The 17,059-nt window shown below is 34.1% G+C and overlaps 2 protein-coding genes across 3 annotated transcripts; both read left to right on the top strand.

Moving 5' to 3' along the window:
* Nucleotides 1–641: 641 nt before the first annotated feature.
* On the top strand, nt 642–10,936 carry LOC123535167 (collagen alpha-5(VI) chain-like). Its single transcript, XM_045317723.2, has 8 exons — nt 642–1,043; nt 1,327–1,354; nt 2,396–2,552; nt 4,764–4,896; nt 5,151–5,289; nt 5,873–6,007; nt 7,998–8,072; nt 8,395–10,936. The coding sequence occupies exons 1-8, from the start codon at nt 1,002–1,004 to the stop codon at nt 8,949–8,951; spliced, it is 1,266 nt and encodes a 421-aa protein (XP_045173658.2). The 5' UTR covers nt 642–1,001; the 3' UTR covers nt 8,952–10,936.
* A 140-nt stretch (nt 10,937–11,076) lies between these two features.
* Nucleotides 11,077–14,445, top strand: LOC123535169 (uncharacterized). Of its 2 annotated transcripts, XM_045317726.2 has the most exons (5): nt 11,077–11,572; nt 11,761–11,950; nt 12,420–12,639; nt 13,004–13,153; nt 13,717–14,445. In XM_045317726.2, exons 2-5 carry the CDS (start codon nt 11,771–11,773, stop codon nt 14,064–14,066), a joined length of 900 nt encoding a protein of 299 aa, XP_045173661.2. In that variant the 5' UTR covers nt 11,077–11,572; nt 11,761–11,770; the 3' UTR covers nt 14,067–14,445. The 2 variants fall into 2 exon arrangements, with proteins under 2 accessions (XP_045173661.2, XP_053375053.1); XM_053519078.1 differs by having other exon boundaries at nt 11,077–11,950.
* Nucleotides 14,446–17,059: the final 2,614 nt, after the last annotated feature.

The following is a 17,059-nucleotide window of genomic DNA, read 5'->3' as shown; positions in this document are numbered from 1 at the left end:
TTTGCATTTCATGAAACTACCTGTTTTGTCCCTTAACCCTTACCCTGGTGGCGGCAAGTAATTCTGCCCTTGCGACCAGTGCAGACCAAGATCAGATAGATAATAATTTGCATTTCATGAAACTACCTGTTTTGTCCCTTAACCCTTACCCTGGTGGCGGCAAGTAATTCTGTCTTTGCGACCAGTGCAGACCAAGATCAGCCTGCACATCCGTGCAGTCTGACCATGGTCTGCACTGATCGGCATTAAGTCAGTATTTATTTTGGTAAACATCCCTTTTAACAGTTAATGGTACTGTCTAAACTGAAAGATTGACCAGCCCCTAATAGAAATAGCATTAAACGTAAACAGCTTTAAAACACGAAAATGTTGCTAAAAATATTACAGAGTCAAACATACGAGCCTGATTGCTGGATTTGAAATAGAAACCATCGAAAACAAAAAAATAAACGTCAAACTAATTTAGCGATAACCACTATGATATATGAGGCAATGCCCATATCGTTTGGCAAATTATCATTACGGCATTTTATGACAGCTATTAAATAGCCACTGGGGCCATATCTTTTTTCAGAAAGTCTGATTACGTTATTTTACATTGCTTTCATGATAAATGGGTCTAATTACGTTAATCCATTATGATGTTTGCAAACTTATTTGTTTTAAAGCACTGGTCGGAAATCATATCACGTGATCAATATTCGGTCTCCAAGCGGGAAAAACATTTGAGCATGCATTTAACAGTTCGAAATATTGTTTTCGCTTAATTTGTTGTTTCCAGAATTTGTTAATTAATTCCGGACGTCCGTTTTAATATCAATACACACGGGAAATACTTGGCACTGTAACGTGAAAATACCACGAGGAAAAACAGAACGGGAACAGTCACTATATAATTCAGTACAAGGGAGAACAGAATTGCGTTATGTGTATCGTTCTATAGCCTGCCAATTCAGTGGTCTTTTTAGTATTTCAGGCAGAGGACTAGTTTAATCACCGAAATGTGTACAGGGTATAGCTGTATTATACTCGCGTTGATACTGGTAATGTATTATTATTATTGTTTCTATGTAGAGTTTATTTATCTTCCTTAATAAGTTTTATATTGCTGTTTCAATAGTTAAAAAAATACTATTACTGTTTCATTTTACTAGGTGTTTAGAAGTGCACTTTTGCTCGGATTGTGATACTGAAACCAATGATAATTAATAGTGTTTTTTTTTTTTAAACAGAAAAATATATTCTAAACAGCGATTTGAAGGTTCAAAGTCATATTACCGTATTCTTGAAATAAATCTAACTTTTTTATTGGTTAAAAATCTTTAGGTTGTTGCAGACGCTTCCGACTTTGCACGTAAGTATGTTTTATTTTGACTTGCTGATATACTTAAATTCGAACACAATATAAAAGAGCAAAAAGAAGTCAGTAAAACTTTCTAATACTTTAAATAATGTAAATGTTTTACGTAAGTGTGATTATTTCTAGGTACTATTAGATTCAAAGACCTAAGGTAGTAAATTGTATATTTAAGTCTAAGCCACACTCCCATAAAAATGTTAAGAGAGCTGATAGGAGGCACAAACATATAGTTTTAGTGCATTTTTTTCGGTGAATTATCGAAATTTTAGAGTGAAATATATCTGGTACTTTCACAGTGAAAAGTATCGCAAAGATTTTTCACAGGTAAGAAACTATTATTTAATCAAACCTTGAAATAAAACAAAATATGTTTGTTTTACAAGTAAGATCAAAATATCTTTCACTATGCCACTCGTGAAAATATTGTATCTGGTGTTCACTCGAGAAAGACAATTCATTCTTACACTGAAATATTCTCTATTATATACCGTAAAATCATTGAATTTCGTGGGCATGAAATTTCGTGGTTTTGGGCAAAACTACAATTCCATGGGGATATGAATTCGTGGATTTCAACTTTTGAACATAAAATGAATGGGAATTTTACTTGTTCGTTGGGATCAAATTACGTGGACTGACTCAACCGCGAAATCCACGAAAATTAGTCCCCCACGAATATTAATGATTTCACAGTACCGTAAATGTCCATTTCATATCGCAATGTCTGTTGTTTTGTTTTGTGATTATGAGAACATAAAAGTCATCGTTTACCTTCTGCAACCGTCTTTATAAAACAAGGAAAGGAAGTGAATATTTAAATGTGAGAAATAGTACTTGTGCTCTTTAGTTTGATAATTTAGTTTAAAATGTTACTTTTGTTGTGACAAGAAAGAGTCAGCGTTTAGATAAATTTGCTTATTATACTGACTGACAAGAACGTACCTGCATGGAATATTTAATAATATTTTTGCAAACTTTCATGACACTATTCAGTGCGCGCATGCATACAAATTATTATTTCTTTGTCGTTTTGAGCTTGTGGTGGAAAGCCAGCTGATGTATTTTTCGCACTCGATTCCTCCGGTAGTCTCTCTAAGAACGACTTCCAGAAGGAACTAAGATTTACAGAGGATGTTGCATCAATGTTCGACTTAGATGAGAACAAGGTTCGGGTTGGCGTGATCAGCTTTAGGTAGGTGTACATGTCAAGAACAAAACGTAGGTTTAATATGTGAGCAATGGGGGAACCATGGTGCATTTAAAACGGCTTTTAAAAGTGGCATGATGCAGAACTTATTTGGTAACCTTCCAGAATCAGTTGCACAATGTACACAAGTGTTTAAGACAGAGGTATTAACTTAGAGACTAAACTGAACAGAACGTTCATACTACTTAACTATCTAAGACATCAAGTTCAAAAGGCAACCTTTGGGAGTTATTTAGCGAGATTATTGGACTTATTTAGACTTAAGGCCTCAACCAAACAAGTGATATATAAATCAATCGGGATTTAGAAAAACAACTTGGGAACAATTAATTTTGGCCTTGAGTAAGTGCATTGCAAATTTGTAATACTATGTATGCAGATTTGTATCTTGACTTAAACGTTTTAGGTTAATTAACCTGTTTCGTCTCTACAATTATATTCCATCCTGGAAGAAATAAATATGTTATTGCATTGAATAAATTTTGAATAACTGCCATGTGAAGCCGTTCTCAGTTTTCCGATTCTACATGTGACTCCCACCTTTCTCACGCTCTTGATGTACCAAAACACAAAATATATGCGAAATTGAAATTTTCCATTACATCCAATGAAACTTTATTGAAATAAAGTTCTGTATTTCATTTTCATTTCATTTCTGAAACCTAAGACAAGATAGGTATCCATCTTTATAGAAACTGAAAAATACAATAACACATTCGTCGTTTTTAGAATGAACATGTATAGAATATTGACGAAGTCGTACTCATTGGCCATAAAATAAAACAGATTTCGAAGCAATAATAGTAATTATATAGCAGTTATAAAGTGATACAAATGACACTTCCACGATACTTGGGCCGTAAAATGCTACTTTAAATTAGAAAAATATATCCACATATAAAGTGATACAAATGACAATTCCACGATACTTGGGCCGTAAAATGCTACACTTTAAATTAGAAAAATGTATCCAGATATAAAGTGATACAAATGACACTTCCACGATACTTGGACCGTAAAATGCTACTTTAAATTAGAAAAATATATCCACATATAAAGTGATACAAATGATAATTCCACGATACTTGGGCCGTAAAATGCTACACTTTAAATTAGAAAAATGTATCCAGATATAAAGTGATACAAATGACACTTCCACGATACTTGGACCGTAAAATGCTACTTTAAATTAGAAAAATATATCCACATATAAAGTGATACAAATGACAATTCCACGATACTTGGGCCGTAAAATGCTACACTTTAAATTAGAAAAAATGTATCCAGATATAAAGTGATACAAATGACACTTCCACGATACTTGGGCCGTAAAATGCTACTTTAAATTAGAAAAAATGTATCCAGAAATTCTTTAGCTAACTGGGTATAATTTGTTACAGTATCTTCATGTGATGATACATCTGATTGAGAAGCAAACAGTGAACCATACGTAATAATGTAATAATTAACCTTTAGCCTGTTGGCGGCAAGTGGTTCTGCCTTTGCGACCAGGGCAGACCAAGATTAGCCTGCACATGGTCTGCACTGTTCGCTGTTCAGTCAGTAAATTTTCAGTGAACACCCCTTCGAGTAATAAATGGTATTGCCCAAATTGAATGATGGACCAGTCCATTTTAGAAATATAGCAGGCTTAGGGTTAAAGATATACTATGCTCGCCCGTCACTAAAACAACATACTTTGAATATAGACAATCCTCATCAACTGTATTTAATAGGGTAAATGTATAAATAAACTGTGCATGCAAAGCTACAATCTCATTTAAATGTAGAATCAGTGATTTGTTAAAAAATCTGTCAGGTGTTTTAGCAGTAGTACAACTTTTTTGCGGTCTTTAGTTATTTAGTCCGTACTTCTTTTATCTAGCACACACTTATTTTGTCTTTATAGAAATGCACAAATAGAATAACACTGTCTTTTTTATACACAAAACGTGTTGATTTTACATAAATACTACTATCATCATCATCATCTTCAGTAATCGCCTCACTCTAGAAAAGAATACTCTCGCATTACTACTATTTAGTAATTGGTCATAGTTTTCAAATATGTAGCTTGGTCATAATATAACTTTAAACTTCCTGGAACCTTTTCGAACATTACAAATCATATATTTTTGAAACCCACTGACTTTTCACAATTACAAAATAATAGAGTGATTCTAACGTTTTTTCCAGTAAAACCGTGACACCTCATTTTGATCTTGGTGCATATACAGACAGAATGGACATGTTCCGTAAGATATCACAGATTACATGGGAAGGCTTTGGTACAAACACTGGAGAAGCTCTCAATTACCTTCATACCAAGGTATGTTACACTTTTGCCTAATTAGAAAGCACGTCATCTCTGTCTGTGATCAAAGAGTTCTATTGTCGGTCTATTTCCATTAATCTTCCTTTCGTCTTTCTACTTTGAGATGCTTTTCTCGTGGCATCAGTATTTTATCTTTTGTCTGTTTTGAATTGTCTCAGATTTCCGTTAGAAAAACAAGTTATGAATGTTGCAACATTATTTTATTTTTTTCATAAACCTTATCTCACTTCTAACATTTTCTCTTTCAGGGTTTGGCTTTAAAGAACACACGACCCGGGATTCCACATATTGCAATAGTTCTTACAGATGGAATGTCCCAGAATGTTCCTATGACGTTAGAACAAGCAAAAATATTACATGACCAAGGAATCACCGTCTTTGTAATTGGTAGGTTATTTATTTTCAATTTAATCCAGTGAATTATGGATGGATTATTTTTGTTTTTATTACGTTTTGACTTTAAAGTTTTTTTTATAGATGTAACAGAATATTTCAAGACGTGCAAGAGCTACAGATATGTCTTTGTTCTTTTTTCTTATGGCGAATCCTGACACATTAATTTCACTATCTTTAGCAATTAACCTTGAAATATACGTGCAGAATCAAGAAAAAGTAAACATAAAAATGGCCAGAGCAGCAAAGTTGTCGTGCATTTTGGGTGATCTAGTCCTACTTCTTAGTAATATGTTTATAGTTCATCAATACATGTATATGAGCCGTGCCATAAGAAACCCAACATAGTGGCTTTGCGACCAGCATGGATCCAGACAAGCATCCGCGCAGACTGGTCAGGATCCATGCTGTTCGCTAACAGTTTTTCTGACTGCAATAGGCTTTGAAAGCGAACAGCATGGAAAGCGAACAGCATGGATCCTGACCAGACTGCGTGGATGCGCAGGCTGCTCTGGATTCATGCTGGTCGCAAAGCCACTATGTTGGTTTTCTCATGGCGCGGCTCATATTTTTGCAGGTATTGGTAGCCAGATTGACAAAGAGGAACTGGAATCGATTGCCAGTGGGCCGCCTAGCAAATATGTATTTATGATAGACAATTTCGACGCCTTGAATCAGATAAAAGACGAACTGGCAATCAAAGCATGCGAAGGTAACCTAGCAATAGTTTTTAGATTCTCTCTCAAAGGTTTACAGTACATCAATAATAAGTTGTTAGTTTTGTTGTTTGATATGGGTTTTAACAGTATTCTAGTTTTACATGTTTCTGTCAACCTAACATTTCTTAATGTATTTCAAAATTGTACTGCTTCTTTGCACGCAAGCAAGTGGTAATTTACCAAAGGAAAATCAGAAATGCTGGCTAAATGACTGCAATGACGTTGCGGTTTTGACGGTTTGGGTAGGCTGCATTCTATGAGAGTTGCCATTCCTTGCTGGATAGTTTATCATAGTTTCTTCAGACATATTCATTCTATCATTCTATCAAGCTGAGAACTTTCGCTTCGTTTTAGGTTCGAACACTCGAAGTCTTGTTTAAGAATCATGTGCTCTGTTCATTGAACACATCAGGTGGACTTTATGTTTTAATATGAAAATCTTTATTCTTCCCACTGGAAAGCCCATATTTCATATTCGGTAAAACCGAATGATGCTCCCCGATGCATGTGCTTGTCCCAATATGGGGACTAACGTATTAGATACCAAAAAAAAAAAAAAAAAAAAAAAAAAAATAGAGATAATAAAAAGAAGAAAATTGAATAAAGGGAGATAATTAAAGCAAGGGACATATCATTAAGTGTAATTTTTGCCTCTATCATTTTGTGAAGTTTCAATGAAATGCCATTAATACTTTTCAAGTAACGCTTCGGACAAGCCTTATTTTGTATAATGAAGGGAGATAATCCAAAAACTAGGTAAAGTAAAGTTATGGTTCCTTGACACTGCACTTCCCGTCAATGGCCTCTGTCATTTTGTGAAGTTTCAATGAAATGCCATTAAGGCTGATCACTACCAAATGGAAAGTAAGCCTCCGCAGGTCTAGTCACAAGTAGTCCAAATATAAATAGTACTATTCTTTTTTCCTTTCCTATTGCATTTTCTCGACAGCAACGTGCTTACTGTTACCCTACCGTGTTTCAGTATGTATCACTCTGCATTCTATTGAAATCGGCATGTTCCTATCGCATGCTGGGTACAAATGGCGGCGTAAGAATTTAATGTATCGAAAAGAGAAATTGAAAGAAGCGAAAAGGAGTAAATTCAGCGGGTTGTATTTACCGAACTGTAGTTTTCTTATATAAAAGTTAACACCCCCTTTTCTTTTTGTTTATGTAAAGTAGAGATGTAGTTCTTTATGGGAATATAAGTCTCTGAAAATCTGATATGTTAGAAAATGTCGAAAAACCGTTATGAAGTAAGTGGATTTTATATGAAATAAAGAAGAGCTGGATTAAGTGGTGTTCAGCCTTAATACTTTTCAAGAAATGCTCCGGACAAGCCTTATCTTGTATAATAAAGGGAGATAATTCAAAAAGTAGGTAAGGTAGAGTTATGGTTCTTTAACACTACACTTCCTGTCAATGGCCTCTATCATTTTGTGAAGTTTCAATGAAATGCCATTAATACTTTTCAAGGAATGCTCCGGACAAGCCTTATTTTGTAAAATAAAGGGAGATAATTCCAAAACTAGGTAAGGTAGAGTTATGGTTCTTTGACATTGCACTTTTTGTTAATGGCCTCTATCATTTTGTGAAGTTTCAATGAAATGCCTTTAATACTTTCCAAGTAATGCTCCGGACCAGCCTTATTTTGTATAATAAAGGGAGATAATTCAAAAACTAGGTAAAGTAGAGTTATGATTCTTTGACACTGCACTTTGTCTCAATGGCCTCTATGATTATATGAAGTTTCAATCAAATTCCTTCAATACTTTTCAAGTTATATCCGGACAAATGTGTGACGGACGGACTGACGAACAAAGCGGCAACTATATGCTCGCCCTTCGGGGAGCATAAAAATGCACAGTCTTAAACTTGTATAAAGGTTTACTGAAAGTATTTGGAACATTATGCTTTACCTTTCATTTTTTTTTTTTTTTTTTTTTTTTTTGTAAAATGGTTTAGAAGTATGTTTTTCTGCAGAGAAACCAGCTACACCGTCTCCAAATATACAGAATACAGAAGCAGCGGTAGAGGAAGAACTCGTGTCTTTTGGGAGTAAGTGAATGGTATAACCATAATGTCAGCATTAGTATAAATCAAACTCTAATATAATTGTACCCTTGAAATTTTATTCTGGTACTAAAAATAACTCAAACAGTTTGCCATTACTCAATACATTTTTAAATTACCCCTCTGCTAGATAAATGTACAAAAGAACATCAGTGATTCTCAAACAGATCAAGAAAAAGAAAACAATTCCACAACTACAATATATAATTAATAATTACATGGTTATATAACCGTTATGCTGCGAGTTATTTATTTAAAACCCATTTATGTTATTGTAAATATTAAATAAGTTCATTTCTCACTGTAGGATGTACGCCCCGTCATGCCCTGGACATTGTGTTTGCTGTTGACACAGCCGCCATTGGAAGTTCAAATGCTAAGTTTGTTCTTCAGTTTATCGCTAACATTAGTGATCGTGTAAACATGGCGGCAGGTGACACCACAATTATGACCATCGGAAATGGATGTAGTGGTTCGACACTTGACGAGGAACCGGCAACAGACCCAAACATGGTTAAACAAGGACTCTCCACGTACCAAACCCCACAGTTCCACCAACTGATGAGAAATATGCGTCTTAAGGCGGCAGACGGGCGGTTTGAATCGGATCACATCGGAGTCTTGTTCGTGACTGATCGCCTGACATCGTTTGAATACCGGAAAGCTAAGCTAGAGACGATGAGAGCAAAATTTCAGAGAGTGGCAATCTTCGCTTTGGGCGTTGGAAATCGTGTTGATGCACAGGACTACATGTCGCTCACAACAAACGGTGGGCAGTACATCTCTGTCCCAAGCTTTGAGGACCTTGGAGAAATCGGAACTGCATTCTTGTACAACATGTGTCTCTTTGGAACAAACAAATGATATCTGAATTTTAGGCTTAAATTTATGGACATTCTTATTCAGATATTTAAGACTTTTCGACATATTTATTTTGAACAAATTGCTTAGAAATGTCTTTATTTCGTGCCTCAGTGCAAATCTATTGTATCTTCTTCCTTATTTGTATACAGTAACAGTAGTTTAGCACTAACATTAAGCGGCCGTTGATTTGAGAATATATTGCACCCTGCAAAATATCTAATCTCAGATGAAATGATTTAAATTGATATGTATCTTTTTGTGTATTATCAAGGATGTAAATGCCCACGTCAATTTTTCGTCATTGGTATTATCAAAAGAAATATATTTATATTTATTTAGAAGGAGCGGTCAACAAATATGTTATTTAGAAAGGAGTCATTGTGAAAAGCTAACGAACGCAATATTTCACACAGCTTGAACGTGACATAGCTAACTTACAGACGACTTTATACAAATGCATTTTTATTCAATATTGATTATGTCAAGAGGCATACTTTTCATTACATTATCAGCAAACTTTATGTCAGTTAATTCTGAAATACAGAAATAAAATATCATATTTTATAGGAAAAGTAACTTGTAGACACAACATTTGATTTAAGCTATATATAAAAATGCATCAGAAAGAACAGGTCTGTGTGTCCTGAACGTTAAAGTCGATCTGTAACTGTTAACTGTGATAGCAAAATATATACTGTTATTTCTGAGGCCCACCAGGCTAGCCCAAGAGATACAGCACAAGAATTCAAATCACGGGGTCAAAGGTTGAAAATATGTTCCTAGTGATGTCTCACTGAAGACAATACGTCAAAAGACACTCGATTTCTACCTATGATTCATTTGGGAAATTTATTAGTTACTTGATCAGAACAGGCTTATAACGGAAATAGATCTAGGAATGGATCTAGGTTAAGTGACCGTCGTTAATATATGACATTTTGCTGAAAATGACATTAAACCTAACAAGACAAAACAATGTTGAATTTCTCATAGATTTTTGTCATTACAAATGAACTTAAAGAAGAATATTTTTAAATATTAGTTTTACCAACAAACATATCTTCCCCTTTCTAAATTCCAATTTGTTCAGTTCTGCCCCTTGTTTTCTCGTTTAGGGCAAACCCATCATTTTAACTGGGGACCATACGCCGCTTTTCATGGAATTACACGCTAGTGTAGCATTGAAGGTTCCATGTGCACCGCCTTATGAACACATCTGCGGATGTCCCTAAATTGTTTTTTTGTACTTGTAGCATGTATAAATGTTAGTTCTGATAAACCCGGGGCTAGAGGGCGTGGACGGTAGCATCCATTTCCAATACCGTCCATGAACAGGCTCAATCAAACCGAACCTGCAACATTTTCGTTTTTGTCGTGTTGAACGACCTGTGGAGTTTCCACTTCTTTTTCTATTTTAGGATGATACAAGTTACAAAATTATTTGAATATATGCTGCTAAAATCAACATTAAAGTAAGAACTTAGAATGAATATTTTGTACTTTTGATAAGGATCCTGCATGGGTACTTCAGAAATCATAAATAATACCTTAAAACATTGGAAATGATATCACTGATGTGGTTATGGCAGTATTAATTACTATTGCTCATTCCTTGAGGCCAGGGTAACGTAGACATTTTCGAACATAGTGACCTTTTTCTTTTAGGTATGCTGGATAAACTGGCCTGAAATTTTCACATCCCTAAATTTATGTCAAATATTTCGAAATCTAGACAGAATGTTTATTTTTGAGTTTTTGAGGGATTGGTTGTCTTTTGGAGTGTTTGTATCTCAAACCAACTCTTTAAAATAGCATTATGTTAAAAAGCATGTATACGGCATACGTCATGCAGTATAAGTAAGTTGTAACATTCACTGAATATATTCATTTCAAATTTTTATAAAAGTTCAACTTGAGCCGACGCTAATACTGATGTTTATTGTTATATGTAAAAATACTGTAGTAATAAATGTTGTCAAGCAGAACTTCGATGTATTTGAGTTTGTTCGATCATTTGTAAGAGAGTCTTCAAGTACAATGATATCAACATGTTTGACGCACAAAAACGAACCCTTTCAACTTCCATCAAAAACGTCATTATAACAGATTTCTACTGTATACGTATGAATGTACAATGGCTACGTTAACGGTTATAGAAATACAATCGTTTTCGCTTACATTAAGTAAATATACAAATAATATACAAATATCTTTTTAATTCAAAATTAAATTCTAGTGTCGCAACATCGTAAGAATTTACGTCAAGTCTCAGGCTTTAGGTACATTCATTCATGTTTAAACTCTCTGACCCTGGAAGAAATTGATAATGTGTCAATGGACATACCAAAATAAAGAAAAAATGTCAAGGTGCATATTTGTATAACTTATCTGTGGGTATACGCGGATGTGGATAGCATTGACTCATATTGATATTTGTAAACAAACTGCTCAAAATATTGGGTATAAATTGGCAGAAAATTCTACACCAACCAGACATTTTACAAACCAGCAAGACTATTTTTCTCAATTGCTTTCATAATTATTTTCTGCATTAGTTACGCAAACGCTGTAAAAACTTTCTTTGAACATTTTAGTTGCTTAAATACTCTGATCTAAAAGAGGTAAGTTGGTTTTGTTTTGTATTATCATCTTATATCATTTTAGATTGAAAATTCAAAGTTTTAATTTTCATATAAATTATAGATATGTATATTTAACTAAGTTGTCTAACTCTTGTGAATAAAATCTGTAAAAAGATCCTGAAAGTTGGGTATATGCATACGTTAGTATAATTTTCGATTATTTTCAGATTACAAGAAATGAGGTGTGCAATAATGAAATCAATTCTCCCAACCTGCTTAATACTCATATATCACGTGATACAAAGTAATGGTCATGGTCGCCTGGTGGAGCCACCGTCTAGATCAAGCATGTGGCGATATGGATTCCAAACACCTGTCAACTACGACGATAATCAACTTTTCTGTGGAGGTTATGATGTAAGTGGAACTAAACATGAAAATTGCTTCCTTGAAAATGATAAAGCGCATGCGTCATCAATTAATTCCGATTTCTCTGTTTTGCGTTTAGAAAAACAATGTAATTTCAAGGACTAAATTTTATTTTGCGCATTTAAACCGGTATAAACCACACTTGTACTTCTTGTAAAGCCAGCCTACATCAAATTGTATCTCGCTTTCCAATAAAGATATGGTGCCTGGCTTTGATTTAGAGTGTAGGTGTATCCTTTTGCCTTTTGCCGTGACAAAAGAGTTTTAGTAATTATAAATAAATGTTCTTTGATGGACATTTGAATGCAGACTTTTAAAGGGTTTTACCTTGTTGCGAATGACGTCAAACGAGGGAAATTATAAGATTACACCAAAATTATTAGAAAATAATCGCTTATGTTTTATAAAATCATGCGAGGAAATAGCATGTCAAAATTTTTACACTGATTAATTTAAGGTTCAGTGGCATCAAAATGGCGGACGATGTGGAGTTTGCGGAGATCCTTTTAATGGACGTCGAGATAACGAAGCTGGTGGCAAGTATGCAACCGGAACCATTTCACGCCATTACACGGAAGGTCAGACGATTACAGTCACTCTTGATATCACAACCAATCATGGAGGATACTTTGAATTTCATATCTGTCCAAACAATAACCCAACCAGACCAGCTACAGGTAGGGTACAAAATGATCAATGATGCCATGTATTATAAGCAGAATTAAGATAATTTCTCATTAGACATTCTATTGCATTCAATTTTTACGGATAAGTTTCGCTTAAGCCGGTGCTAGGGGGAGTAAGTGGCGTTGCACATGCATTTCATTACCTCCCATAAAGATACTCAATTAAACCGAGTGTGCTTTTATTTTTTAATTGGTTTTGCGCTCTATACTTCAAAAGGTTTTTCTCATATATTTCATTTTATCTAATAAATAAATTAATAAATCTTTTTACAGAATATTTAGCTTTTGATATTTGATGTTCTGCATAAGAAAAGGTGATATCAAACAATTAAATTGAAATATGAATTCTTTGCAGAATCTTGTTTGGACATGAACATTTTAAGACAACCAAATGGAGACACAAAATGGCATCTTCCGCAAGGAACTAAGAAGTTTTCATTGAATCTCGTTTTACCACGTGGTCTAACATGTTCGCAATGTGTCATGCAGTGGAAATGGAATACAGGTATGTATCACTATAGTTTAGTATCTTATGTACTACAAATCAAAGTTAATTAAAAAGTGTCGCGCGAAACGATTCCCTTTTAACTGTATTCTTTAGAGGAAGAAAACTTCTATTAGCTATGTCCGAAATGATCTGTTATAAATGAAGCTTTCATAGCATTTGATTAAATAATAGCTGCACAAGAAAACTCCTAACAACGCTACAATTTAGTTTTTAAGTTTAAACATTCTTTGATTTCAGAAATTCATAAAACATTTACAAAAAATAGTTGATGAATCTTTAGGCAAACAGATTTTCATAGATGCATAAAGCTTCTTAACTTTTACCCTGCTATATTTCTACAATGGAATAGTCCATCATTCAATTTGGGCAGCACCATTTATTATTCAAAGGGTTGTTCATTGAAAATTTGCTGACTGAAGAGCGAACGGTCTGCACTGGTCGCAAAGGCAAAATCACTTGCTGCCAGCAGGCTAAAGGTTAAATGACGTCTTTTGAATCTCTGTATAGATTTTGCTTAATATTTCGAACTTTATTCCCAAATATAATTATTTTCATTTCAGCAAGCAACTGGGATTGTGACAGTAACAACAATTGTTGTAAAGGTTGCGGTCCGCAAGAACAATTTTATGGCTGCGCAGACGTTTCTATTGCTTCATCGGGTGCGAGCATTAATAACAACGTCCAGTCTGGATATGGCGGTGTTCAAGTTGGAGCTATTTTGCCTGGAACGGCTAGACCGGGATTTATACCTATTGACAGCAATAGTTTGAACGCAGGAATCAACAATAAATGCGAAGCTACGGCTGCTTGGAAAACACGATATATTTTTGCTGACCAGTGGTGCAAGACACAGTGTATGGCAGGAAACTGTCCTGTACAATACTGTAAAGATGCATGCAAATACTTATAAGGTGGTTGTAGCACATCTAGATTTAAGTATACAACTTGAACTTGCCTTCACGAAAACATGTGTTAAACAGTCGCTTGCCTTAAGTAGCCATTTAGCTAACTGTATAAAATGACTTTTTATTTTAATTTCAAGTTGTCTTAAGCAGCCATCTGCCTAGAACAGCAAAATTGAGTCCATCCCTTGGCGGCTACTTTATACAATTTTTACTGTATTAAAGAATCTTACAAAAGTAGTGATCGTTTACAAATGATTTGAACACAATTGTATGAAAACTATGTGTCATGGATATTGTCTGATTTACATATTTTATTTATTTTGTCATTTTGCCGTATGTATCTTATTATTTCTATTTTACAACTTTTACAGTATTTTTTAATAAAACGTGAAATATAGATTTGTATTCTTGTTAACATATTTTCATCCCACATCCAGCCAAAGTCTTTACATATAATCTACATGTTGGTCAAAAGGCACCCTTCTACTTTTGATTTTCCAAATACAAAAAGCAGTACACTTATCACGAAAATGAAACATTGACGACAAAAGTTTGCACATATAAGAAATTGCTCAAGGAACTTATTAACACGAAACCTGTGGTTTGTATTACTTGCCCTTAACTTACACAAAGAGTTTAGGTCTGAGAAAAGGTCGGAGCAGCAATCTCCAGCAACAGACTTGTTTTTTTTACATAAATTTACAACAGCAATGTTTAGAGTGAAGTTAATTGCACCATAAACAGGTTTAAGTCCTAGTGGCCCAAGGCGGTGCCCCACAGTATTCTATTATTTGTTCGTTTTGTCCTCGTGTGTGCGTGTGTTGTATGTTGTTGCTTGATTGTGTACACGTCGGTGTGCTATGGGTTGCGGTTTGGGAGGCTTCGTTTTTGGAACGTGGCTTTAACTGTTTGATATTTATCCATTGCTTTGTTCCTGTTTTATATCAAATTGTTATGACGTTACCATCGCAATAGGGGACTTCGTTTCTTTTAAGTAAAATGATGCTTAATATTCACTAAATCACCTAGCTGTAACTTTTCATTTATATTTACGAGCAAATAAAACTATACTAATCGAAACTTTTAGTGGCAACGACACCCACCCTCTTGACATCTTTGGCAGTGTATATCTCTGATAATTCTGACATTAAAGTTACGGAAATTCTTACACATTTTTGTCAATATCATATTAAAATTTAAGTTAAATCGTACTTACATCTTGCCATTTATAAAACGGCCGATGAGCCATTTCAAAAATGTTTCAAAAGTACGGATGAATATTTCGTTTTCATTCAATGAACAGATGTAATTTATCATAATACCTAGATGAAGATATTGAATTTCCACTGATATATGTTAAATATCAATCTAAAGTCAAGTTCTTTTCTAAGATAACAAAGAATCAAGAAGTAACTTTGTTTAATCGTTAAATGTCTGTTTTATAACGTATTTGACTCGTTTGTAGAGTCTACATATTAATGTATATCATGACTTTTAAAACTGAGTAAACAGATAAAACAATATCATAGCATTGCTCGATTTAGTGATAGTGCTGTCAGAAATATGAAAGATACTGTCAGGATATCGAGGAGGCGTTAGATATTTTGTTACGTGTTGTGAAAAAAATGTACTTTCATAATATTGAAAATCGTTTGGCAAAACTTATTAGACACGAAACTAATGACTATATGGCCAAGGGACATATTCCGTAATTCATTTGGGTGACTTCTTCTCAAACATGAAGAATTATATGACGCTAGCATCTGTATTAATTCCATTGCCTGCCATTTTTGTAGACTGACATCAGAAAGCTCATTTTAACCAAGTTTCAACATTGCAAGTAATAAGAAACAAAATTGATTACTTTTTATCTATTATTTACAGTCGCTTGCAAATAACAAATGAAATTAAGCTACTACTCGAGATTTTATTTCATTGCCAACTTGCTGTCATGCGCTTTCATATTGTTACTAACACATCCAAAACAAGAGAGTCAAGCGGCGGTAGGATAGCAACAAAGCTACAAAATACATACACAGCCTTTTGGGCCTGCAACGGTCAGTCAAAACAAAAGGAGAGTAATACATATTTCAGACATCGATGGGTCATATGAGTCATATCTAGTAGGAAGTAACAGGTATTTGCTTTTAAATGTTTTTTGGATAAGAACGTTAAATGCGCAAGGAGTACGAGTGTCACGTAAAGCTTGTTAATTTCTCCAGGCAGCAATGAAAGTATTTTTTTTTCAGTTTCAGAACATCTCCGCACATTAGTTAAGCGTCGAATCATCTGAGATGTTCAAAATCTTGAAATAGCAAATATATTTTCCATTTTTTACACATTCACTGGTAAACAGAAACGTGTGTTGCTGACTGCCAGAAATCACACTTCAATGCAGATCCATTAAACCTTTTAGAAGCAGTATGTTTGAAATGTGTCTGTTAATTCCCATAGGAAATTAGTATTCTTTATTAGCACTATATTTTCATCAAGGAAACATATATTCGAGAATGAACAGATCTTCACAAATTACGTTTTCTGAGGATCATATTCTGAATTCCTATCGAATGCTTGTGATAACATTAGAGGGATGTTGCTGAAGTTTTAAAGTTGTTTATAGTTGTTTATATTTTAATAGACAGAATATTTAAATTTTAAGGTTAAAGACCTAATTGAACGTTTATATATTTTATATAATCTGCTAAAATGTATACTCTCGTATTGCAGTTCGTAATGAAATGTTAAAAATTTTATAAAATTTCATAACATAGTAAATATACATTGTCGTTTTATTGTAACAGTAATCTTACCCTTTGTTGTTTGCTGGCATCCACCAAAATTATAAAAAGAATAGAAAACAGTGAAAAGCGTTTTGTATGAAATATGCCTGGAACCTCCCTCGGGAATTTGTACTTTTTCTTCAGGCTAAGGTTTTTCTAATATTGTAGATTTTCATAAATTTATCAGTTTTTAGAATTTCTTTGGAAAACTGTTATAA

Source organism: Mercenaria mercenaria, chromosome 12 (assembly GCF_021730395.1).
Source record: "Mercenaria mercenaria strain notata chromosome 12, MADL_Memer_1, whole genome shotgun sequence".
In the NCBI taxonomy this organism is placed as follows: Eukaryota; Metazoa; Mollusca; class Bivalvia; order Venerida; family Veneridae; genus Mercenaria; species Mercenaria mercenaria.
This window is presented reverse-complemented; position numbering and strand designations above follow the sequence as displayed.